The sequence below is a fragment of the Astatotilapia calliptera genome, chromosome 6 (genome assembly GCF_900246225.1).
Source record: "Astatotilapia calliptera chromosome 6, fAstCal1.2, whole genome shotgun sequence".
Lineage (NCBI taxonomy): Eukaryota > Metazoa > Chordata > Actinopteri > Cichliformes > Cichlidae > Astatotilapia > Astatotilapia calliptera.
The window spans coordinates 13,852,344-13,876,828 of record NC_039307.1 but is presented as its reverse complement, the minus strand read 5'-3'; the positions used below and the strand labels follow the sequence as shown (position 1 = coordinate 13,876,828).

The 24,485-nt window shown below is 37.8% G+C and overlaps 1 protein-coding gene across 2 annotated transcripts; it reads left to right on the top strand.

Moving 5' to 3' along the window:
- The first annotated feature begins 1,652 nt into the window (after positions 1–1,652).
- cacng5a (calcium channel, voltage-dependent, gamma subunit 5a) lies at positions 1,653–21,135 on the top strand. Of its 2 annotated transcripts, XM_026170429.1 has the most exons (7): positions 1,653–1,886; positions 11,496–11,736; positions 12,448–12,489; positions 15,086–15,172; positions 17,446–17,586; positions 18,077–18,222; positions 18,467–21,135. In XM_026170429.1, exons 2-7 carry the CDS (start codon positions 11,541–11,543, stop codon positions 18,728–18,730), a joined length of 876 nt encoding a protein of 291 aa, XP_026026214.1. In that variant the 5' UTR covers positions 1,653–1,886; positions 11,496–11,540; the 3' UTR covers positions 18,731–21,135. The 2 variants fall into 2 exon arrangements, with proteins under 2 accessions (XP_026026214.1, XP_026026215.1); XM_026170430.1 differs by lacking the exon at positions 12,448–12,489 and having other exon boundaries at positions 1,654–1,886.
- Positions 21,136–24,485: the final 3,350 nt, after the last annotated feature.

The following is a 24,485-nucleotide window of genomic DNA, read 5'->3' as shown; positions in this document are numbered from 1 at the left end:
TGATTGTTAGTCATCTGGAAGTGATTAGCATGCTTGTATATGACTCTATGAATATCCATGTATAGAAGTGCTAAATTCATTCTTAAAAGAACCCAACAGATTAGTGCTTCGCCACACTATCACATTAAAAATTATTACTGAATAAGCTTCATGAGTACATTGAATAAGTTTCATACTTTTTGAATTCTTTTTTCATCGATTTAAGCAATCACACAAAGCTCCTAATCTCATGTGGAAACACGTGCACAGACTATACAGTGCATCTGTTTCAAGTGCAAGTAGAAACAGAGGTTACATTGATGAATGGAAATGAAAAAGAATTAAAGCCTGTTGAAGGCTCTTTTTTAAGACACAACATGCACAATTTTAAAAAATGTTTGCGTCTTAATGGAAAAGTGAAGGTCAGATATGGGAAAACAACGAGGACACACAAATGTTCCCACTCACTCTCACTCATCTAGTCATTTAGTTCTGAGTACAGCTATTAAAAGCTGGTAGCAAGCTATGCTGAAGGAATATAATTTTGAACTTTGCCTGGTGGTTTGATGAATATGATGGCCATTACAAGCATTGGATATAAACTCAGTTACCCATATGGATGATGTTGTACAGATGTTTTAGTATTCTTCATCAAAATCAAGCAAACATATACACCAAAATATAAATTCTGGTAATATCCTTTGGAAGAGTTTTTTTATATTGTGCAAAAATATAACAAAGTTGGTAAGTTAATATTGTATTGTAAAGACCCTACAGAGAAGTCCCAACAATCAAACGACCCCCTATGAGCAAGCATTTTGGCGAGAGTGGGAAGGAAAAACTCCCGTTTAACAGGAAAAAACCTCCAGTGGGACCAGATTCATCTGCCAGCACTGGTTTGGGTTGACAGGAGGACAAAAGAGGTGCTGTGGATGAGGGTCAGAGATGAATAATAACTCATAATTTAATAATTAAATACAGAGTATTGCACCCTTGATCTCTGGCTCTCTTCCACAGCTTGTCTTTTATCCTGTCTTCCTTGTCTCTCCCAGCCGGTCGCTGCAGATGGCTGCCCTTCCCTGAGCCTGGTTCTGCCGCTCATAGGGGGTTATATGATTGTTGGGTTTTTCTCTGTATGTATTATTGTAAGGTCTACCTTGCAGTATAAAGCGCCTTGAGGCGACTGTTTTTGTGATTTGGCGCTGTATAAATAAAATTGAATTGAATTGAACTAATTTGAACTGAACCCTTATCATTGTTGTAAGTGACTTGTTGGGTGATCCAGAGAGAGCATTCTTCACACGAGGTACAAGCTGTTTGGGGCTTATCCAGATAAAAAAAAAAAGTCTTTTTCAAGAAATGGCCAAGGCGGCAGCAGAATTTGCAACAAATATAACTTAACAGGCTTATAGAGATAGTTTCAGCGGTCAAAGGGGGTTAGATTGATTATAAGGTAGACCACAGAGTCACAAAGATCCTTGCAAAACAGGTCATTTTTTAAATTTTATTTTATGCATAACATTGTGGTAAATCCTATAGCAGAGCTTGATTTTTGTGCTGCTGCTTCATATCAAAACAATATCTGCTGAAATCTTATCGCTGCATGTGGTTTGAACTACAAATTCACTGATCCATATCACGTCACTTCACCTCCCTCCCTCCCGTTCACCTGAAGAGAGGTGGAGTGAGGAGTTGGGGTGCCACGTGCCTCACTCCACGCGGGCAGAAGGTATTGCTGTTTTGGATAGTAGTGGTGCGCGAGCGACGCAGCTGCGGGTCAGGTTCAGTTAACGGGCTTATTTCCAGCCAAAGCCGAGATAACGCGGAGCGACTGAACAGGAAGACAAGAGAGAAGATAACAGAACACCAGGAGAAAGGCGTTTCATCGACGAGTCTTCTTCGCGAAGGTAAATTATTTTTAGCCAACTTTTCCTTGAGTGTCCACTGTAAGCAAGTCGTTACAGAGAATATTTCGAGGAGGAGAAAGCAAAAAAACAAAAAACAACAACAACAAAAAAACCACGGAGTACTTTTCCTGTTGTTGTTGTTTTCTCCCCCATGCTACTAATGTTTTTGCTTAGCTCCAATCAGACTGAGACTTGTTTGAAATATTAACATGTAAAACACATGTTTTCTCTTTGTCTCCATAATTACTGTTGAAGCCTTTACTAAGCTTTGTATGTGACTATCCTTTACTCACATCTGCATGTGAAGACTGGAGTTGCTTTTCTCTGACACATGTTAGCGATATTCAAAAGGATTTGTTGCACGTTGATTAAAACAAAAACTTAGAAGATAAATGTACGCCTTAAGTGGCAGTCGAAGAGAAGCCGATACCTCCCTTATGCCGACTCAAAGTCTGTTCGGTTATTACACCCTTTCAATTGTGTCACAATGCCGCTAATCGACACGTGAAGTGCTGTAACTTGCAGGAAAACTAAAGTATCACATGTGTGACAAAGAATATCGCTCTTAGATTTTTTAGGATTAGAGGGATGGAAACGAATTAAAAAATAGAGTCGTTGAGACTTTTAGGCGAAACCCACGGCTTTAAAACGGAAAACAAGACACATGCAGTATTTACTGTGCGCATTCCAGAGCCTAGGGCGTGTATTAAAAGGACAGTTGAGGTATTCTTGTTTAGCATCAGGTTTGGTTAAGTTTATCACTGATTCAATACGAGAACGTGTGTGAGTGGTTCAGTACCGCGGACAGCGGTTTAAGCCGGAGCCAAAGATTAACTGGTATCAGTAGCCTAACAAACAGCTGGCTGATTGCACTACAAACAACAGTCTCTCTGGCTAAATGACATAATGATTTGTTGAAAACTCCGATCGAGATTGAATATAAGGCTAATATATTTGCTTTATGTCATCTGACATCTAATAATTACTTGATTTGTTGCTTCCATTAATATGATGGTGGCCATTCAGAATGATTATGTGTTATAGTTATGAGGTTTAAAATAGTAGATAGTTTTGTGGTGTTGTGATGGAAAATGATTCTGTAAGATCTGATACATGTGTACATTATAATCTGACCTAATACAAATCATGATTATTCTATAGTAAAGTAATACTAAACTAATCCTTGGCATTTGTATAATTTAAGATTTAAATAGGCAGCTTGTGTCATTGGGTCAGTGTGTCAACCAAACAAACATTGTTAAAACACTCATTCAGTATGGGGATTATTTCTCAACAGTTTCAGACGCATACAGGCTGCATTGTGGATACTTGTGCATTTGCCAGGTGAGAAAGTACTTGTTGCATTGAGGTACATGTAGGTAGTTTACAGTCTATTATTATCTGGACATAACGGTTCAGGCTGTGACTCAAAGACAGAAAATGTGACTTCATGCACTTTCAATTGGGTCTATTAGATTTGCAGAATTAGCCCCTCACATTTTGTAGAGCTTTTAATTTTTCTCCGCTGTAAAAGCCTCTTTAGCCACATAGCTCTTAAAGAAGCTCAAAGATGTATCTAGAGGTTTGGTATTTAATTGAAAGTCAGTCGACCTAAATCTTGGGGGTTTTGTTAAGCACTGATTTTTACTGATCTCATCATTAAACTTCTGCAGGCACTGTTTTCTTTCTGTGCCCATGTCATAAATGCCATAAATTAAATACATGTTTAAACTCTGGCTGGCAGTTTTTATGTTTATCATGGCAGCCTTGTAAAACATTATTATGGGCCACGTTTCAAACATGATAGGATCAGAGACTGTGCTACACAGGGTTATACAGCCCTGTCCCTGTGTCTTGCCATTAAAATAATCAATTCTTTTCTTTTCCCCATCCTTATTTCTTTGTTGTTTACACATAACCAATGCTCACAGTTGTCACTCATGACAAAAGCAAAATGTAGCTCCTTTTTGATAAATGTGAACAATTTCCATGTTCCCCTGTTATCTCTGTGGCAGAAAACATTGCAATCACCTAACACTGACAAAAAATATAAATAACATATCATTAGTAAATAGATCGGTGTAGGTTTAATCCATGATTTAATGAGCATATCTATTCATAAAAGAAACCCACGTACAATATGTCTTTTGTCAGAATTGCAGGATTTATTAAATTAATTCTCTATTCCCAGTGTGGGCACAAAGCACGAGCAATTAAACAAAGTGCATTAAATAAGTGTTCCCCATTGCATCAGTTACTGTCCTGGTAGCAAATCACTTGGGTCAGCGATCGGCCACCCTCTAAAAAGCACCCCGATGGGAATATCCCCAAAATGTAAACACAGTGCTCTCTGCTGATCACAGCTGCCATGTGCCCAGTTTTTTAAACACCTATTCTGAGTAAGACTCTCAAAGTTGCTGTTAAAGTTTTACCGGAGTTTTAAGCATTTCTTTCTGGGTCTGTGGAAAATTAAAGTAAATGTATTGTAGAGTGTAGACAGGATGTACTTTAGGATGCCTGTTCTAGATATATTTTATCTCCAGTTACATTTTGAGATCATTCTGTGCCTATGTGGCTACATGTAGTATGTCTTTTTAATGTTTCCTTCTGTAAACCTTTAAAATGTATTTGCCTCCCCGTGTCTTTCTCCTGTTTCCTTTCTATCCCCTCCCCAGCATGTAAAAGTGCACAGCCAAATAGGAAGCCTTGTTTTGGGACTCACTCATCAGCTCATTCATGCTTAACTAATTTGTGGGCCTCTCTGTATAGCGTTGCCTGGCGACAAGGCCAAGTCAGGCACTTATAAATAAATGGGAGACTTGTTCTTACAACAAACATGAGGAAATGATGTTAGTGCTATTGCTGTGGGTCACTATTTTATTTTGTGCCAGAGTCAATGAAGTGTCTACCCTTTTAGAGATCACAAAAGTGCCATTCACTCGTTTTATTAAATAAAGTGAACCTGTCTGTGCTCTTTGTTATGAATATGTCTAAGAGAAAAAAAGCAGTTCAGATAATTGTCCCGGCTTTACACAAAGTCATGGCAAAGGAAATGGGGTATTTAAATGGTCTTATATATTTAAGGGTATAAGCTATAGCCTTTGTTCAGCCTTTTGCTACTATTTTATATTCTGTTTATTTATTATTCTTAGAAGATATAGAGATCAAGTGGAGAGGCAAGAAATCATGATATTATATGATGGCATCCTCAAGGGCTGATAGTTCAAAGCCAAAATGCTTTGCTAAAAATCATAAGGGAAGCACATTTGGAACAGAATTAAACGCTTGAGCTATATCCAGCTCTGTATCCAGAGCTGCCCTGTCAAATTAAGATGATCTGACATTACAGAAGAGAGATGGACTGCATTTTGATACAGAGTGCTTTAGAGTCCCGAGAGTGGGAGGGAGACACATTAGGTCAGCTGGTTAAACTGCCGTAGCAACATAGTAACACAAATTGGCAAATTTTTTCACCAAACTTTTTTATTTTAAAAATACTAAAACTATCCTCTGTCTTGACAACTTGAACTTGCACCACCATCACCACCTTTCTCTGCTTCGTGCCAGATGAGGCATTGTAAGCTGTCTGGCCTACAGCAGAGATTGGGCTTGGACTATAGTATGAATTTTGTGATTTTAAGTAGGCATGCCTTCAAGCAAGAGTGGAGGCATGTCCAAAATTAGACCACTGAGAAATTATTCCTGCTTGTTAGCTATGTGCTTGAGGCTGGTGTGGATCGAAAATGCTCGCTTATACACAAGAGCATGTAAAGAAATTGTTACAACCTTAACTGTTGTTTATGGTACCTTGCTTAAAAGCCAAGACTATATGCTGATTTGAAGTAGTCTTTAAAATAAGGAAACTAAACTCAGTGACTTATCTAAATGAATCATTTTAATCGAGATAGTAAAGGTAAAATAATTGTGTCATTTATTTGGGTTTGTGTTATTCTATTGTATTTGTATTTCTTAACTCTATCACGGATTGAGGAAACATAGAAAAATAGCACTGCTTGAAACCCCTTTATGACACGTTCCCTCTGTAAGATTTATTATGTGTGAAGTGAGACTAACAGAAACTGGCTGTAGACAACTGGCTCTGCAATGATGTGTTCATTCACAAGTATAATTTGTGAGATATACCGTATGACCCACTTCATGGATATTTGTAGATCTGATGCGTGGCTGAGCTTGTGGATATATACTGTTGACATGTGTTTCCCCTTTAGTATGCCTGCTGAAAATATATAAGCAGTTCCCAGCCACACAGTGATGGGGCTGCCAGCTTCACCCAGCTGTGACTGTGGCTTGATGACATGGCATATCTCCTTTCTGTTGCTTTGGACTGCTATTGTCCTTAGGCTCCCCCAGCCAGCCCTGGCAACATCAGCCAACAGGAACTAACTCACACAGTGTTAGTTGCCTGTCCACATCAGAAGCAACAGAGGGACATGCACTCAGCCACGCTCTTACAGCCACAGTAACTGGGTCAATAAGCATGCCAAAAGAGATCCGCGCTACGACACTGACGAACCCTTGACGCAGAAGAACAAATACACAAATTCAAATGAGGGTGTTCATTGCAAGATTTCATAGATTTCACAACCATTTTGTGGCATTTTGAATTGAATTCCAAATACAACTTCAAACTCAGCTGTGATGGACATCATCTATTCTTCATGGTAACATTGTGACCATTTTAATTTGTGACTGCATATTTTAGTTGACAATCAAAGGTATCAGTCAAAAATCATGAATTTTTTATAGCAATGCTATTTCATGAACCACGAAAGGACTACTGACATATCATAATTATACAGAGATATGTTGATATAAATAATAATTTCATTTGGATAACTTACTACAATTTGTGTTCAAGTTACAATATATTTTTTATTACCAAAAAAATATAGATCAAAATGTGTTTTCTTGCTTTGCCATCGTTTGATGAAAAACCTCTGGATTTTCAGTTTAGGGAAAATGCTGTATTTCTGGCAGTGAGCCATTTAGATTAGGGTTGACAGGAGGGTCGGTGCATATTAAGGAAGTAGGCAGAAAAGGAATTGCCCTACTTTTGGTGATGATGTGCCCTTTACTCTAGCAGTTGTGTACATTTCCTTTACTTCACCTCTGGGCCCCTAGTGGCCTTGTATCATATTAGTGGCAGAAAATGTGAACATTATTTACTTTCATTCAAATTAATTAGCAAATGTTTTTGCATTTTGAGCATTCTGACTTCCATTAACTACATAAACATCCCCAATAAAACTCATTACTGACATTTTAACTTGCTTATTTTTTTAGTGCCATTTCTATGTTTTTGCACGAGCACGCAGCTTTTGAGAAGACGGCAACAAATACAAACCTCGCATTTATTGATGGATGGTTTCTAGTCACAGGTTCAGACATTTTCCTCCAAAGGCAGCTCTGATAAGTATGCAGGAGAAGGGTGTTTTGTGTACTCCTTTGATCCCACAACAAGAGCCAAAGCTTTGGTGCCCGTAGCTTTGAACATTTAAAGAGAAAGCTTTCAAAATGAAAACACATTTTTCTCATCTAAGATCAGTCACAATTACTGTCCTTTCAAGAACAGAACAATGAACAGAATTATTAGTATTAATGAATGACTGGTTATGGTAATTGTGTGTGTGTTGACAAGTGTGTTGGATCTCACTGATTATGATGGACTAAGAACCTTTTTTTTTTTTGGTGCTGTCTTTTCTACTCCTGGTTCCTGCTTTTCATAATAGTAAGAAACACAAGCTAGGACAAACCTACATGTAGTTTATTTTAACAGATTATAGATGATAGATGAAACTGAGTGCTTAAGTCTAAAGATGACATCTGAAACTAGAATACTTGTTATTTAGTTTTTTTTTTTAAGGAATAATGTAAAAGAAAAGAACAAAACATGAAAAATAATACCAGGTCTGTTAGTATGGGACCCCTGAATGAGGGAATTATTATTATTGGTTGCACATTCTATTAACTGGTATATGTTTGCAAATAATTTTATAAAATACTCTTACGGAGTAAAACGTAACACATTTTGCAAACTCTACAAACATTTTTAACACTTGAAGCATAATTCAGCCAGACACTACAGGGACAGTGATGCAGAAGTTCCTCCATTTGCCAGTGCAACAGTTTCCTCATAATAACCATAAACTGTGACAATAGAGACAGGATCATATTATATTTTTATACAATGCAATTTTCACTTCCTGCCTAGCGTAGGGAGAAATGGTTAAAACTGTTTGGAGAGCAGTGGTATTAATTTATGAACTCATCTGTAAAAAACATTGTTAGATTAATACTTAAAACTTGTCTTATGTTCAGTCCCTATGGCGTGCTAAAATGCTTGCTTAAGCAGCTTCTAAAGATCCCAATTTGTAATTTATGCATTTGTGATGTCACTTAATGTAAACTGACAACAAATGACTTGTGATTTCCCCTTTCACAAATGCACAAATGAAGGCTTTGTTGAGGTTAATTAAGTCAGATGAAACATTATTGAGTATTTGGTGGACTAGACCAAACATGAAAATCAGCACTGCTCATTGGTTTTCATTGTTTTTACTTTGTCAGGTAACACAAAGTCAACCATGGTTATTTCTAGTCCGAGACACTGATTTTTATTGAAAACAGCTTGTGATTTTATACTTCTTTTTTCCAGTAAAAAGGCCCCAGAGCTGTGGCTGGTGAGGGAAATGGCTGGCTGATGGAAGTTTAATGGACAGAGCTAGAAGTGAGACAGGTATACTTTACGAAGGCAGAGTGAAGGTGGTGAACAGGGCAAGGCAATTGGCACAGTGGAAATTGGAGAAACTGATCCTGAGGGACAGGAGATAAAGATTACCACATGCGCAAACACACACACACACACACACACACACACACACACACACACACACACACACACACACAAAAATAGATCCAACTTGTAGTGTTAGCACCACGTGGAGGTGACTAAAGGTCTTGCAACAATTGATGTAAAGACCAGAACCTTAAATACTGCTGGAATTTGATGACTGGCTGATTATCAGGTGTGCAGGTTGAGTGACCAGAGAGATGGGAACTTGGTGCACACACAGAAAGGCAAGAAACATTTTGGACATCAATGCAATTGTATTTAGTCAGATATTAGCTGAACTATTTTGTTTGAAACAGCTTCAGCTGTTTATTAATAGAGACTTTTTCTACCAAACACTATTACAATTTGATGCCATGCACACCATGCTGAAAAGTTAACAGCCACATTGGATCTGATACAAGCACAAATTTCTACGAATAAATATCTATATCCACACCATGTGCACACCATGTTTGTCTTGAAATGCTCACTAATTATTAGCCAAACAGTAGTAAAGCTTGGAAAAAGTGCAATGCAAACTAGTTTTCTTATTACATCTTGGAGTATAGCTGGACAGTTGTTGCAGACAAGTCCATCATTTCCATTCAAACCATGACTGTAACAATATGCTACTGACCAAAGCAATGAGTCTTTTGCCAACCAGTTGTGGAATACACATTTTTCTCTAATGATAAGTGGTTTTCAGGGGGTCACTGACTTGGGCCAGCATGACTGGGACTTTAACAATCATTTTCCAACAACTACCATCAACCTCTGGCATCCTGTCACATTGAAACTGGGTGCCAGATGGTCATGAACTATTCTCTTGGCCTGTGTGACTGGGGTCTTAGTTATTTGATTCTACAGTGTCACCATGATTGTCACACCCTTATTTACTGATGGACAGAGGGGGCAGGGGTTGCTCCAGAATTTTTTCATAGGGGCAATATGGGGGCCACTAAAAATAATGGGGTGGCACACCAAAAACAGAATTTCCCAATTTATTTATGCTGTTGTCAAATATAGGTTACTTGAAAAAAAAATGGCAAAAAAGAAAGAAAGAAAAAATCATTTGCCTAGTTAATTCCCTGCTATTAGAGTTGACATCTCTGATAACATGTACATATGAAAACCAAATAAGATTTTGAAATTCATAATAATCTGTTTTAACTGATTGACTGATTAATTTACTGGAGATTCTGGGTGGTGTGCAGTGCCCCCCGGCAGCCAATGTCCCAAGAGAATGTCTGAAAGATCATCAGAAAGCCTGGAGAACTGTTGATTAAAAAATATTTTAAAAAATGAAGGGTTGTTCAAGACTGTATATTTAAGCACAGTCACTACTCCAGTGTGTGGGTTTTGTACTGTACAGCTAAAACAGCCCTTCTGGGTAAGTGAAGTACACAAAAAGGGTTACTGAGTGGAATGCATCCATCTACTTACAGCTCAGTAGCAATTGCCTGAATATACAGCCTTTATGGTCATTGTAAATGAATAGCTGCTGATTGCAACAGAGCCAAGAATAGCTTAGGTTTAGTAATAGTCCTTTTCCATTAATGCTGCTCCTGTGCTTGGTGAATTCTGATTACTTACAGTATGTGCATTTCAATTGCTTACAACTGGCATCACTATATGAACTGTGTGGTTTTGATCTAAAGTTACTATCCCCATCAGACTTTGTTTTTTCTCTCACTGTGTGCTTTAACTGGTTGAGATGCCCACCCTCAGATGACTGATACTTCAGTGGTTAACTTCTGTTAAAAGGGAGTTTTTCCTTCACATTGTTACCAAAAGCTTGCTTAAAGGGAGATGATCGTCTTTCTCTCTACTGTATTACATGGACTTTTCCTCACTATGCAAACTTGTTCCTCACTACATGCTGACGGTTGCATGGAGATCTCACTCTTTTCTTCTAACTTGGGCTTTGTATTAAGTCTTCATATAAGGAATTGTTGGAGGAAAGCGATTTCCAAATGCGACGAATTTTCTGAAAAGTTCAAAATCCTTTCACAAATTCTCTCTCCATCTTCTCAAGCTCACAGTGGGTGCTCAAAGTAGCAGCATGCTGAGATCTCATTATGTGAAATCAATTCCTTTCAACATGTATCTCAGCCTCCCAGCGCTTTAGCTTCCGGCAAAAGTGGGCTTCAGCTAAGAACAGAGCCATCGTTTTGTTTGGCAAGCACTCACATTCATATGCCGTGACATACTGTATGCCAGCTGTAGTACATACATAACAGACAGTTATGTATGTACTACATAACTGCTTTAATAATCATAGACATGATTATTAAAGCAGAAACAAATCAAAACAAACTCAGTTTTGTAATTCTCCTTTGTGTGCAATCAGTGCTGTTAGGTACATTGCAGGAGTGTTCTTTCTGCCTGGAAGCAGTCAAGGGTAGTCAAGTGAAAAACTTTCCTCAAACATGCTCTACTAAATCTTTCGTCCTGCACAGTTTGGTTATTTAAAGATTAATGGGAGATTTGAAAGAAAGAGACTCATTCCCAGATTTAAAATTCAGCAGAGATAAAACTGTCCTATCTGCAGGTGCGTTTGTTACTTTCTGTTTCTACCTGATCTCCATTTTCAGTCGTAAGCCTCAGTTCGAGTGAAATTAAATATTGCAGAACGTCACACATGACAACACCCAAAGGCCCAACCACCACCTCTGAGCACCGAAAAAAGTGGATTTTACAAAAAAAAAAGGAAAAAAATAAAAGTAAAAATGTTTATCTCTCTCTCCCTTTCATAGCTCCATTTTCCGCCACCGGTGCCCCCCTGCTCTTGAGGCTGTGGTATGAGCCTATGTGGCAGGAAGGCGCTAACGTTGCTGAGCAGCGTGTTCGCCGTCTGCGGCCTCGGCCTGTTGGGGATCGCTGTGAGCACCGACTACTGGCTCTACCTGGAAGAGGGCGTCATCCTTCCTCTCAACCAGAGCACCGAGATGCGCATGTCGCTCCACTCTGGTCTGTGGAGGGTTTGCTTTTTGGCTGGTGAGTTAGTTTGAAGTCAGAATACAGTTTGAACACAGTAGAGTAGATTTCCTGTTAGTCTCAAAAGCAGTAACAAAGTGGAAATAAAATCGTGATGCCATCTTTCAGAACTATTTTTATTATACACAGCTAAGTTTGAAGCACACATTCACCAAAATTTTTTGCATTGTCTCGTTTGCAGTATATTGTGCATTGCATTTTTTCCCTCTCATTTCTTTCCTTTTTTTACTTCTCTTTAACCACTAGACTGCTGCAAGTATAGAAGATGTATTTTTGTTTTTGCTTTGCACTTGAATATTTGAGCATGAACTTTGAAACTTTGCCTTCACCTCTGCATAGCTTTATGATCCATCACCTTACCTGTATACTATCTCCAAACTGTTTTCCAGTCCTATGCTGTATCCTTCAAAATCACTTTTCCTGTTGATAGAGAGCTATTCAAGACTGCTTCTCTCATGATTTAACCGATTGCTGATTTACATTCAGTGGTGCCAGATGAAGTTTTGGTTGGTGCAGACACTCCTCTCTGCTCCTTAACTGGACTTTCCTTTTCCTTCTTTTTGACCTGCATTTTTCACTTTACCATTCCACATTAAAAGCAACTGCAGAAGCACAGCACATTGCATGGATAAACACCATCTTAACGTGTTCCTCCACAGTTCTTGATTGGAAAATATTGGAAATACTAACCGTTTTAAATCTTTTCTTTAGAGAAACAACCGTCCAGACAAGTGTTGTCCCAGAGTAAACCAGGTATCCATTCTTGCTCTTACCCTCTCGATTCCTCCAGTAATCACAACAATTTACTGTACTTGCAGTACTATGTTCTGTTATTTTGCTGGATATCTAGATACCAAAGAAAAAAACTCCTTTATGTTTTGTATTGCATCCAATGATATTTGTGCTTAGGTCTTTAAGATGCTTTTATTAGTTATGCTACAGAAGCCAGACGTATATTAACCAATTAAAATAACATGCTTTTTCCTCTTTTGCTTGGTCATTAAATTGATTTTGTCTGATTTTGCTCACAAGTACAGATCAACACAATGTATTTAACCCACCGTAGGAGACATACCAACAGTTATAATCATACTGACTCTTCTTTTTTATTATTGGTTTAACTTTCTTTGATCAACTGTTTATGCATCAGTCAGGACAAGAAGGACATGTGTCTTTCAGGAGTGTTTGAGCTTAGTCATACTCTAAGTCAGACGAGCTGTCTTTAGATTGTTTCAGAGTTCACTTTACTTGGTTAAGTTCTGGGCGCTGCCTGGGAAAACCGTAAAGCAGGTTTTTCCCAGTATTTCTGTAGATCTAATCTGTTCTGGTTTGCCAGCTGCTGGAGTGTTAAAACAGCTGGAGAACACCAGCTTCTTTCTGTCTAGAGTATGAGATATTGCTCACCACCAACCAGTATTTCTTGTTTTTAACTGAATATCCACATCTAGGGAGATTAGCCACACTCCATTTTCTTTGTCTAGCTTTGCATTAAATTATAGTTATTTCTAAACTACTAATACTAATTTGTAAGCCTTTCCAGTCTAGTTTTTAAGAACAGCAAACCTAAAAAAGGTGTTTCAGCAAACCTGATTTTATTGATTGAATTCCATCTTTACAAACTTGTACTGTTTAGCTTAACATTTCACTTTAGCCAGCCTACACTGGGAATGTTTCAATTATTTTGATCAGTATGGTCAGGAAGAATATTTGTGTTTTTCTTAAATGGTAACATAACCTTTAACATCAGTCCACTTACTGTTGATTTAATCTATACGACAATTGAGCTGCTTCGTCCTTTTTCAGGGTTAATGGTTAAGTCTTAGTAAATATGTTGGGATTCCAGTTGTGATTATGTAAGAGATGTTCTGCTGCCATGAAGCAGGCCTTTGGTTAAAACAAACTAATGGTTTAGTGTGTTTTTTAGGGGCAATTGAGTGGCCTTATTGCCCACTTAATTTGACCCAGAAACAACCAGTGCTTACCATCACAGTGTGTAGTTACACCAGTGAATGTGAATGAGGTTGCACGGTGTTGTGGCAGGTGAAGTATATCACGTTTTACAGTTAGTATTTTATTCCAGAATCAGTTATTATAGAGAATAATAAAAAATAAGAGAAAAATTGAAATAATAACATAAGTCTTCATCATGAAAGTTCTGTAATAGTTGTTATTTTCCTTTGTTGGGAATAAAAAGAAAGTGGTGATTAGTAGTAGTACAGAAATGCTGTTGACTGGAGTACAAAATATTTCATGACCAAAGGGAACCTTGGACTTACTGCATAGTGGCTCAAGCTTTTACTTTATGTTAAAAGAAAAGCTGATACAATGAGCAAGTTTGAGGGAGATCTGCAATGACTTACATATGTATACACAATGTGGACCTGAACTAGTCCAATCAGTCTGCGTTTACAAACTTCTCCTCCATCAGTTTCTCCTGCTGCCTGTCTGTCTTATATTCATATGCAGACATATTAATCCTAATGTCTGTTAAATATAACTATGTCATGATATAGTTAGGTAATTAACTAACAAATTACAGACTGTATTTGCGCATATGTGCAAATGTAGACATACTGTATGTGATATCACTAAGAAGTGGGGGCCCGATATTTGCATACACAAAGAAACCCTAGAAATGCACAATAAAAACTGACTTTTCATTAAAGTGAAAACCAGCAAGACTATAAACATGGGGTCAATAACTGGCTAAATCCTTGGAGAACAGTCTCAAGAATCTCCCAGATTTGTTTGATATATTATATTTTTCTTAAATAGCTATGCAAAAACATAACACATCCTTATATGTGTATTCTGTGGAAGCAGTATGAAGGTAATTACATATGCTGAACCCCAGAATATCACCTAATCCAACACCTCATAGTGTGTGGAGTTAATGAAGTGATGAAAAAAATCAGTTGGTGTGTTTTGCTGCCACATTTTGTACTGTATGTGTCAGCGCGATAAGGAGAAAGGTGTTAAAGTCTAATGTTGGGTGTTCCTCAAACAAATACTGACAGCATAAACTGTGTGGAAGCTATAAACTCCCCATTCTCTTTCTAAGTTGACTGATTTTAAGTGATATTTAAATTTAAGAGCCTCACAGAGAAAATAAACTGAGCTTGGTCCTTAGATACCACTTGCAACTCGTCGTTCCAACAACTTGTTTGAAAACATGACATTTGTGACATTTATTCGTTTTTGCCATTATAGGTATTCATCATGTCAAGACATCCATGTATTCTGCATGTGTACTGTATGACCTTCAGGGTTGGATTTAATTAATCGCTTGTGTACAAAAACATATACTGAAATTTCACTTAATATTTTTTTTCCCTGTGTTTCATTCCAGGAGAGGAGAATGGACGGTGTTTTACCATTGAGTATGTGATGCCTACTAATGTGCAGATGACATCTGAGTCCACTGTTAGTGTACTCAGTAAGTAACTGTTCACATGTCATGATTATTTCTGACCATTTTTCAGTCTATTTTCTAAACTGAAAAGATGCCATTTAGTTTAAAATGCTTCACCATAATAGCATTTAGGGGCACAGCGGTTTTAGTCATAGAAAAATGTACCGTACCAAAGCTACTGCACAGAAATGCAGAACCAAGATGATAAAAACATAAATGTTTTATATAGAAGTGTGTGAAAGAACTGTGTTAACTGAAGCCACATACATTTGTCAGAAGTCTTTTTTTTTTTTTTTTTACAAGACAATGATTCACCCCAACCGGTCGCAGCAGATGGCCACCCCTCCCTGAGCCTGGTTCTGCCGGAGGTTTCTTCCTGTTAAAAGGGAGTTTTTCCTTCCCACTGTTGCCAAAGTGCTTGCTCATAGGGGGTCATATGATTGTTGGGTTTTTCTCTGTATCTATGAAGCGCCTTGAGGCGACTTATGTTGTGATTTGGCGCTATATAAATAAAATTGAATTGAATTGAATGATAAGATTATTCTTAACAAACACTCAATTCATATGTAAATCCTGTTTTGATATTGTAAAGTCTAACAGGATAACAGAAAATAACTAAGTTTTACCTGAGTACAACTCACATGAATTAAGTCCACACCTCTTTATTTATTTTATTTATTAACCTTTATTTAACCAGGAAGATCCCATTGAGATTAAAAACCTCTTTTTCAAGGGAGACCTGGCCAAGATAGGCAGCAGCAAGTGTCTCACAGTTACAGAAATTACTCAAACACAGGCAGCAACAACACACATGCAACAATAAGTGAAAGAATACAAATAAAATAAAAAATAAAATTCAATAAAATTCAAATAAAATAAAAAAGTCAGTTAAAATGATAATCAATCTAATTGAAACAGTTGCATGTTATGGACTTGGCCTCAAGGATTCGTAGTTTAGATTTAAAACCACTTAATGAAATGAATTCAGTCATTCATTCATTGCTGTCCTGTCATCTCATACAGTATGTGGGGGTTTTTTTTAGGATGGAGTGATATTGCAATTTGTGGAATAATCCCCAAGGCAAATGCATGCAAGACAAATACTGAGTGTTAATGAAAAATTCAGTGATGCTATTTAAATAACTCTCTACATGGTGAAAATGCATGGGCATACATATACGCATTAGCATTTGGCACTTTAAGTTTAAATCTGTGGAGTCTCACCAAGTCAAGCAAGCAAATTGTAGGAAAATAACATTGCCAAGCTATATAAAAGTCAGTTTTTCCAGAGCCTGCAATTATATAGTTATACTGAGTAGGTGCAGTAACTCAAAGATTAGCACACTCTTTTATGCTGTTATGTGGGGGTTGAAAAAAACTGACACAAATGCAGAAAAGTTGAAAAATAAAATGTAAGGGATTGCATTTTCTGGAAGAAGCAAATAACTAAATGAGAGCCACAGGATGAGTTAAACAAAATTCCAGCAAAGTACAAGCTAACAATAATAATACCTAAAGACATGAGGAAGCAAGCAGGAAGCTGTGAAGAGGGACAAATGGCCAAAAGACAAGGGAAACAACAGGAGAGCATAAACTGACCAGCCATTTAATTAATTAGGACTAGAACTAGGTTGGACTTCCTCTTGTTTACTCAACTGGCTGAATTTTTTGTGCCATAAATTAATCGAGATGCTGTGAACAGTCCTCAAGGATTTGGGTCCAGATCTGGTGACAGTGGATGTTTAAAACAACAGTTTAGGATGACATTGAAAGTAAACCACTGTCCAATGTATCCGCTAGCCAAATGTTTATGTTTTCATTCAGAAAAGATTTTTGAATATTTCTTGTAGATTTCAACTGGCAAGATTGCCACTGAATCCAAAGTTTTACCAGCTAATGAACATTAAAGCCAAATTCCATTAAGATTATGGCCTTAGACATCTGGCCCACTTAGCTAAAAGGCTATATTTTGGGGGTAATGAAGAACACAATGGGGGTTCGGGAAAAAGTACCAGAGACTCTAAGAGGTCTTTTGCCATTTTCTCACAGCGAGCAGGCCCTGCTCCGTCTTAACATAAAAGAATCAAAAGTTAGTCAAGGTAATTAAACACTAAATCCATGAAAGTGAGGCATAAGATAGACCGACTGAATATTTCATGCTGCTACTACAGCAAATTTTAATAAGAAAAATAAATAGATACAGATATTGAAATTTTATATTAGCTAAGATAAGGACCCATAAAACACACTCAAACTCATCAGTTTATTTTCTTTTTGCTTCCCTTCTCTCCTTTTAGAGATGATTCGCTCTTCTACACCCTTTCCTCTGGTCAGCCTCTTCTTCATGTTCATTGGTTTTGTACTCAGTAATATCGGCCACATTCGACCACATCGCACCATCTTGGCCTTTGTTTCTGGAATCTTCTTCATCTTGTCAGGTACTTGATTTATACTTACTGTATCTGCACTAGTTGGACAAAGTGGCGCCATGTGTGCATGCACGTGTGCTTGCTTGGTGGGAGGTTGGAGGACAAGGTTCAACTGTGCTACCATCTGTTGCACGTCATTCATCTTGTCACATTATAATCTGTAAAATGAATTACAGTATGCCAGTGTTGCAGCTACCAGACCCCTGCTGCACACAGCAGGAAAGTAAACAAAACTTTCCAATTTTTTCACAAATTTTGCAAACCCTGGTGTTTGATTTCATACATCTGTGGCAATGGACTGAAAACACATGCATTCACAGATTAAGAGAGACTGTGGCCCAATATATTTGTGCATGTCCATCACTGTCATATGAAAGAATGATTGTTTTCATTAACTCTGTCTTTGGAAAATATTATGCAAACTTATGCAGCTATCAGTGATGTGTACCTTTGCTATATAAAATAAGTTTTAATCATTTCGTCTCTCTGCCTTCCACAGGTCTGTCTTTGGTTGTTGGTCTGGTGTTGTACATCTCCAATATTAATGATGAAATGTTGAACAGGACCAAAACTAATGAGGCTTACTTCAGCTACAAGTATGGATGGTCATTTGCGTTTGCTGCCATCTCCTTCTTGCTCACTGAGGTAACTTCAGAAAGTCAAATAGTATCTCACATTTTACAAGAATGTTTCAAAGCCACAGTAATATTTAACCATTTTCTGTCTAACTAATGGTTTTATGTACATAAACTTAGCACTGGTCTCAGTTTTGTTTGTATAGATTTAATCTCATCACTTGCCTTGTACTTCAGGCATTTAGCAAATCTTGTCCTTATAGCAGCTGAAGATGTACTGTGTCCCAGCCTTAATCTGTTTATTCCCTCCCCAGACGGCAGGTGTGATGTCAGTGTACCTGTTCATGAAGCGTTACACAGCAGAGGAAATGTACAGGCCCCATCAGGGCTTCTACAGACCTCGTCTCAGCAACTGCTCAGATTACTCCGGTCAGTTCCTCCATCCAGACGCTTGGGCCGGACGTGGTCGCAGTCCCTCCTCCATCTCCTCCGAGGCCTCACTCCAGATGAACTCCTCTAACTACCCCGCCCTTCTCAAGTGTCCAGAGTATGAACAAATGTCCTCCTCACCCTGCTGAGGCAGATGAGGCGCGGTTGTTTCACTGATGGGGTCTGTTTGAGCTGCCTGAATTTTGACATAAAATTATTGAATAATTTAATATTATCCAGCTTGATCTTTCCGCTTCAGCTGTTTGAACTATCTTTACCCTCTCTACCATTAAGTTTTTTAAGCAGTTTTTGATTTTGTAGAGAGCAACAGTAAACTGAAAGTCGCAGGTTCACTTTGTTTCTAGGCTGTACAACAAGTGACAGAGGAAATAGTTTTACCTGGTTTTACTTTTATTAGCTTTTTCTCAAGTTTTTGTGTGAAAGCTGGCTGCCACCCTGCTAGCTTTAGACTCTAGGTAAGAACTGGATCATTAGGCTCTGTATATGTAATTATTGTAGAATCTGCAGGTTTTTCCTCAAATGCAAACATTTTACATCGATGTAGTTTCACGTAGAAACAAGCAGCTAATCAGAGGAATCACATAGTGTAGCTGGATGTGCTTCAAACATCCTGGGTTCTTGTTCTGAGAAAATGTTTCCTCACTCTGATTCTCTTATCATGTGATAATTGAGCAAATAGCGTGCACTTGCCATTCATAAAGGTTAACAGGGTTCAGAAAATCAGCTAATAGGGTTCAGAAAATTGCTTCTCATTTATTCTATAAACGTGCATGTGCAACAGCGGTGTTAGTGTGCACAGGCATTACATGCTCACATGCTCAGCTGTTTCTAATTAAAGTAGCCTCAACTGCAAAGCGTTGCACATTTTGTTGCCATGTACATCTTTGTATGCACATCACAGTTGTTTCAGACGTGTTCATGTGAAGGCTCTAAAATTCAGCTTTGAACATTTTCATGTTCAAGTGCAGGCTTAAGGTTATGAAACAGCTGTGAATCACAACTGCTCAGATAATTTTACTGATGTTCCATCTTATAAATAAACAGTTAAAAGATGTATTTGTTGGGTCCAATGCAGTTGGTATTTGACATTTTTATATGACTTTTAGTTGATTTTCTCCATGTCTGTACACCGAATAAGAACCGTTTGTTGTTGTGAAGCCATGAGAGTTTTGTAAACTTTTTAAGCACTATCAGGAATATGTCATTATTTTGTATTTACGCATAATATTACTCATTTTCAAGCTTGTTCGCATTGGTCCATCTAAGAAATGTAAATGTTGACATCAAAGGATGGGTTTGCATTATAAGTTGCTTGTTCACACATATGAGATACATTATTTCAAAGGCCTAAATACAAACACGCTAATGGCTATAGAAACTGTACATAGGAAACAAACTAATGCTTTATATGCACTCATATCTCGTCATGAATTACATACAGGACTGCGTCACACCGGCGAATATAACTATCCGTATATAAACAACCCTTTTACTCAAAGAGGACCTATAATTAATTTGTGCACTTATTAGTTTTGAAACAAATAAAACAAGAAGGAAACAAAAATATCAGAAAGGCAACAGTGTTTGAGTGTTGCTGCTAACTTAGAGTTATAAACTATTAGTTTATAAGAGAATGCCAAAGGGGAGAAGTTGAAGTTTGAAGTTTCTACTTGGATGTAGAACGAGTCAGTCAGGTTGTATTAAATACCATTTTCAGATGGGTTTATTGTGAATGTAAGATGTGCAAAGAAGATGCTGTTAAGTGGGATGTTTCTGCATATAGTGAAATACCTCTCCTATAGAGACACTTCAACCAAGTTCTGTAAGCGTATTTTTTTATTTCTCCCTCAAAAAGAAAGAATATTCTTATATGTTAACAAATGCACCGCAGTCCTGAGTGTGCCAAGGAAGACACTGTATCCAGGTTAAGCACCAGTGTATTGAATATACACATTTCATGCAGTATAAGTGTAAAATAAACATATTACATAGCTGCATTTTGTCTTGTTGCAATAATTTTGTGTTAGTTTGACATATAAATAAAATTTTACTTATTGTCAGTATATGGTGTGAGCTCCACGTGATATTAATGCATGCAACATTTCATCACTGGATCACATTGTTCCACCTGCACAAGTACATAAAACTAACAAACACAAACTGTGCCAAGTTAAACTTTCACTCTTTGAAACTACAGTATACACACCCATTCTATTTTCTTTATTTTAAACACTGTAAATATAAAATCATCTATGTGTATAGATTTTTTTTGTATAGACATCTATTCATGTAAAAACTGGTTGTTTTATTGTTGGGTAGACTTACTTGCAGTATATTTGACAGCTGCTTTGCCTCCTGCTTCACATTGACAGTGTGAGCTTTTTCATATTGTTAAGCTTACATTAATGCAAAGTATCCCAAATGGTGTCATGAAATGTTAATATGTGTATTTTTACATTCAGTCATATTCATGATGTTAGATGTGCAATTGACGGTGTGTTCTCTCAAATAAAATTATTATTTGATAAATACTCACTGCATGAATCTACTAAAGTCTGAGTTTATTGTGCATGCATATCCCTAAAGGGTCCTTCAAAATTCCAAAACTCTGAACCTGAAATCTCTAAAATCCATGACTATTACAGCTAAAAATGACGATAAATCTTAAAAACAGCAAGGCATCCTTAAATTCAATCATGAGTATCATATTCAAGAGGAAACTGTTATTTACATCTGTAATAGCTCATATAATATTTATCTGTTCTGGGATCACATCAGAGTCTTGTTGCTAAGTATCAGTAGCAACAGACATAATGCTGGATGTGGGTCAAAAAGCGGCTTGCAGATGCTCAGCAGCTGTGGGCAGACTGAGAACTGCTGAGAAGACTGAGAACAGCTGCATCGGGGCTGTGGCGCTTGATTTCATAGCTTGCCTAAACTAATACTCAGTTAACTGCACAAAATGAGTCAGGGAAGGAGACTGTGGCTCGATCAATAACACAAAACAACAAACTAATGCAAGGAGATTGACCCTTGTTACTCTCAGGCAGGTAAAGCCATTTGCTGTGGATGTTTATTGCCATTAAAGAAAATGATCTGCTGGTAAACTACAAAGTATAGTAAATGTGTAGTCAAGTACCACCTTCTGTTGGCACAGAGTGGAAATGCATAACAAATAGAAACTGTAGTTACACACCCGTTGGCCACTTTATTAGCCACACCTGTTCAGCCACTAATGCAAATATTTAATCAGCCAATTGCCTGGCAGCATCTCTTTAGGCATGTTCGAGATGACCTGCTGAAGTTCAAACCGAGCAACAGAATAGAGAAGAAAGGTGATTTCACTGATGCTGAACGTGGAATGGTTGTTGGTGCCAGACGACAGTATTTCAGAGGCTGCTTTTCTGCTGGTAGTTTCCTGCACAACAATCTCTAAGGTTTACAGACAACGAGAAAATATTTAATGAGCTATCAGGGTGAAAATTCTTTGTTGATCCCAGAGGTCAGAGAAGAATGGCTTCAACCTGAAAGGAAGGCAAGAGTAACCCAAATAATCATTTGTTGCAATAAACTTATTGATAAGAGCATCTCTGAAGCTACAAAAGTGAACTTTGAAGCGGCAGAAGGACACACTGGGTACCCCTCCTATCAGCAACAACCTCCATAATCAGCAGATCGCTTCCAATTAGAGCTTCTTTGTGATTTGGTGGAAAAGGACATTCTCATCATGGATGTGAACAACTAAGAAATCTGCAGGAAGTGATGCTCTGAGTAAAACCTCTGAGTAATTTCTCCAGTAGCTTGTTGAATCTATGCTAGGAAGAATTAAGGAAGTTCTGAGGACCAAAGGTGGATAAGCAACTACATGTACCTAATAAACAGAAGAATATCAACCACTGATCATTCAATGTCAAATTCTTTTCCCACTATGTGGCATCTAAATAAATCTGTAAATCAACAGCTAGACTAAGAGAAAATACATTGCAATCAGTAATGTCTTTTATGAACTATACGGCCACAGTGAGTCACTCTCTCTGAACCAGGCCTCCCTGTGCGAGCTGGCACCATCTAGGTGGATGAGATTTAATGAGGTTATCAGCAGGATGGAAACAGGCTAATCTGCACCGTGCACTGATGTGCCCACAAACTGAATGAACCGTTTTATATATTGACCTGATGAGATGGCACATTCCCAGACTGATTACCTCTATAACAATGAAACCATTTGTTGCAAATTTAATTACTGTAATAAGTAATTAACACACATTTTGGGACACACGCTCATTTGAACTCGTCAAAGTTCCCTTTCTAGTTTCTGTATAATTAAAGAAGAACATTTCCAGATGAATCAAGTGAATGTGTGTCTGCACTTCTTCAAAATTCTTCTGTCTTGGCTAGAAGGGGACCCAGTGCCTTTTGACAACACCTCCATCTAGTGTTACTTTTGTGAATGTACAACACTACCAGGTCATTTCTTTTCTTTCTCATTCACTTACATCCACATAATGTACACTGACCATGCAAAGATCTTAAGATTAATAAAAAATGCTACAAACAGAACAGCTTTTTGTTTCATTCCCAACAACACTGGAATCCGGTTTGTTCATTATGCAGTGACATTTATAAGTAACCCAAAACCTATTTTCTCAATTTTTATCTGTGTGAAACTTTACAAAAAAAAAAACCCCAAACAAAAAACACAGAGGTGGGAAACATACACAGTTTTGTTTCAGGTAAGAAATGCATTTACAGCTTCACACTGAATCACTAATTCAAGGTGTAAATAGGATGACTAAAGTGATATATACAAGCTGCATATGTGTCTCAAGGAACTGGAGCAAACCGAGACTATTCATTATTGGTTCATGAAGAGGAAATAGCTAAAACACCAAAACTACCACAAGGGAAAAACCAAAACCAAAAAAACTTTATAATTCTCTTTAATCTAATGATAATGAGATTTTTTTAAAAGTTGAAGTTAAATAAGCTCTTATCTCGCTTAGTGTAGGAATAGTAATCTGGATAATTTAGATAGTCTAAGGTAGATTACTGAAATAGTATCATTACACCAGTATTGGGATTCCCTTAAAGAGCTATTAGTTTTGCATAACTTGCCATAACTTGGCATGGTGTGCACTGTGTCTTTGAAAACTTTGAGGAAACTAAGCAAGTTATGGAAAAATGAAAAAGCACATAAACAGGTCTCTGAAAGGAATGTCCTTAAAAAATAGGGGGGAATTGCATCAAAGATCTGATGCAGAACCAAAGAGATGCATCTGACCTTTCAGTTGATCCCTGCCTTTCCCTGAAGCCCCATCAGAAATGGTCTCAGTGGAAGGGTGGCTGTCAAGAAGGAAGGGAAACAATGAGAAAGGAAGAAAAGCCTCTGGCATCGCAAATCACACAAGAAATAGACATACAATTTCTGGAGTGATGACTCCAGATTTAAAATTCTGTGGTTCATCAATATCTACAGAGGGGGTCACCAGAGATGAACAATAGTGAGTGCATACAGTGAGGCTGCATGTCAGCCAGGGGGGTTGGGGATCCAAAATTGATGAAGTTATGAACATAAAAATGGGCCATCAGATTTTGATCCACCATTATGTACCATCTGGAAAGCAGTTGACTGGCAACAGCAGTAAACGTTAGCTGGATGGAAAAACACACAATATTTTTTGAGTAACAAAATCACATCCATATTGAAATCCATCCATCCATTCACTTCCGCTTATCCTTTTCAGGGTCGCGGGGGGCGCTGGAGCCTATCCCAGCTGTCATAGGGCGAGAGGCAGGGTACACCCTGGACAGGTCGCCAGTCTGTCACAGGGCCAACACACAGGGACAAACAACCATTCGCACTCACATTCATACCTAGTGACA

Bases quoted from the DNA above. Each gene is read 5' to 3' on its own strand.
- cacng5a (XM_026170429.1), top strand. From the start codon at position 11,541: ATGAGCCTATGTGGCAGGAAGGCGCTAACGTTGCTGAGCAGCGTGTTC. The intron at 12,490-15,085 runs GTATCCATTCTT...GTTTCATTCCAG, and splicing joins GTTGTCCCAGAGTAAACCAG to GAGAGGAGAATGGACGGTGT. The intron at 15,173-17,445 runs GTAAGTAACTGT...CTCTCCTTTTAG, and splicing joins GTCCACTGTTAGTGTACTCA to AGATGATTCGCTCTTCTACA.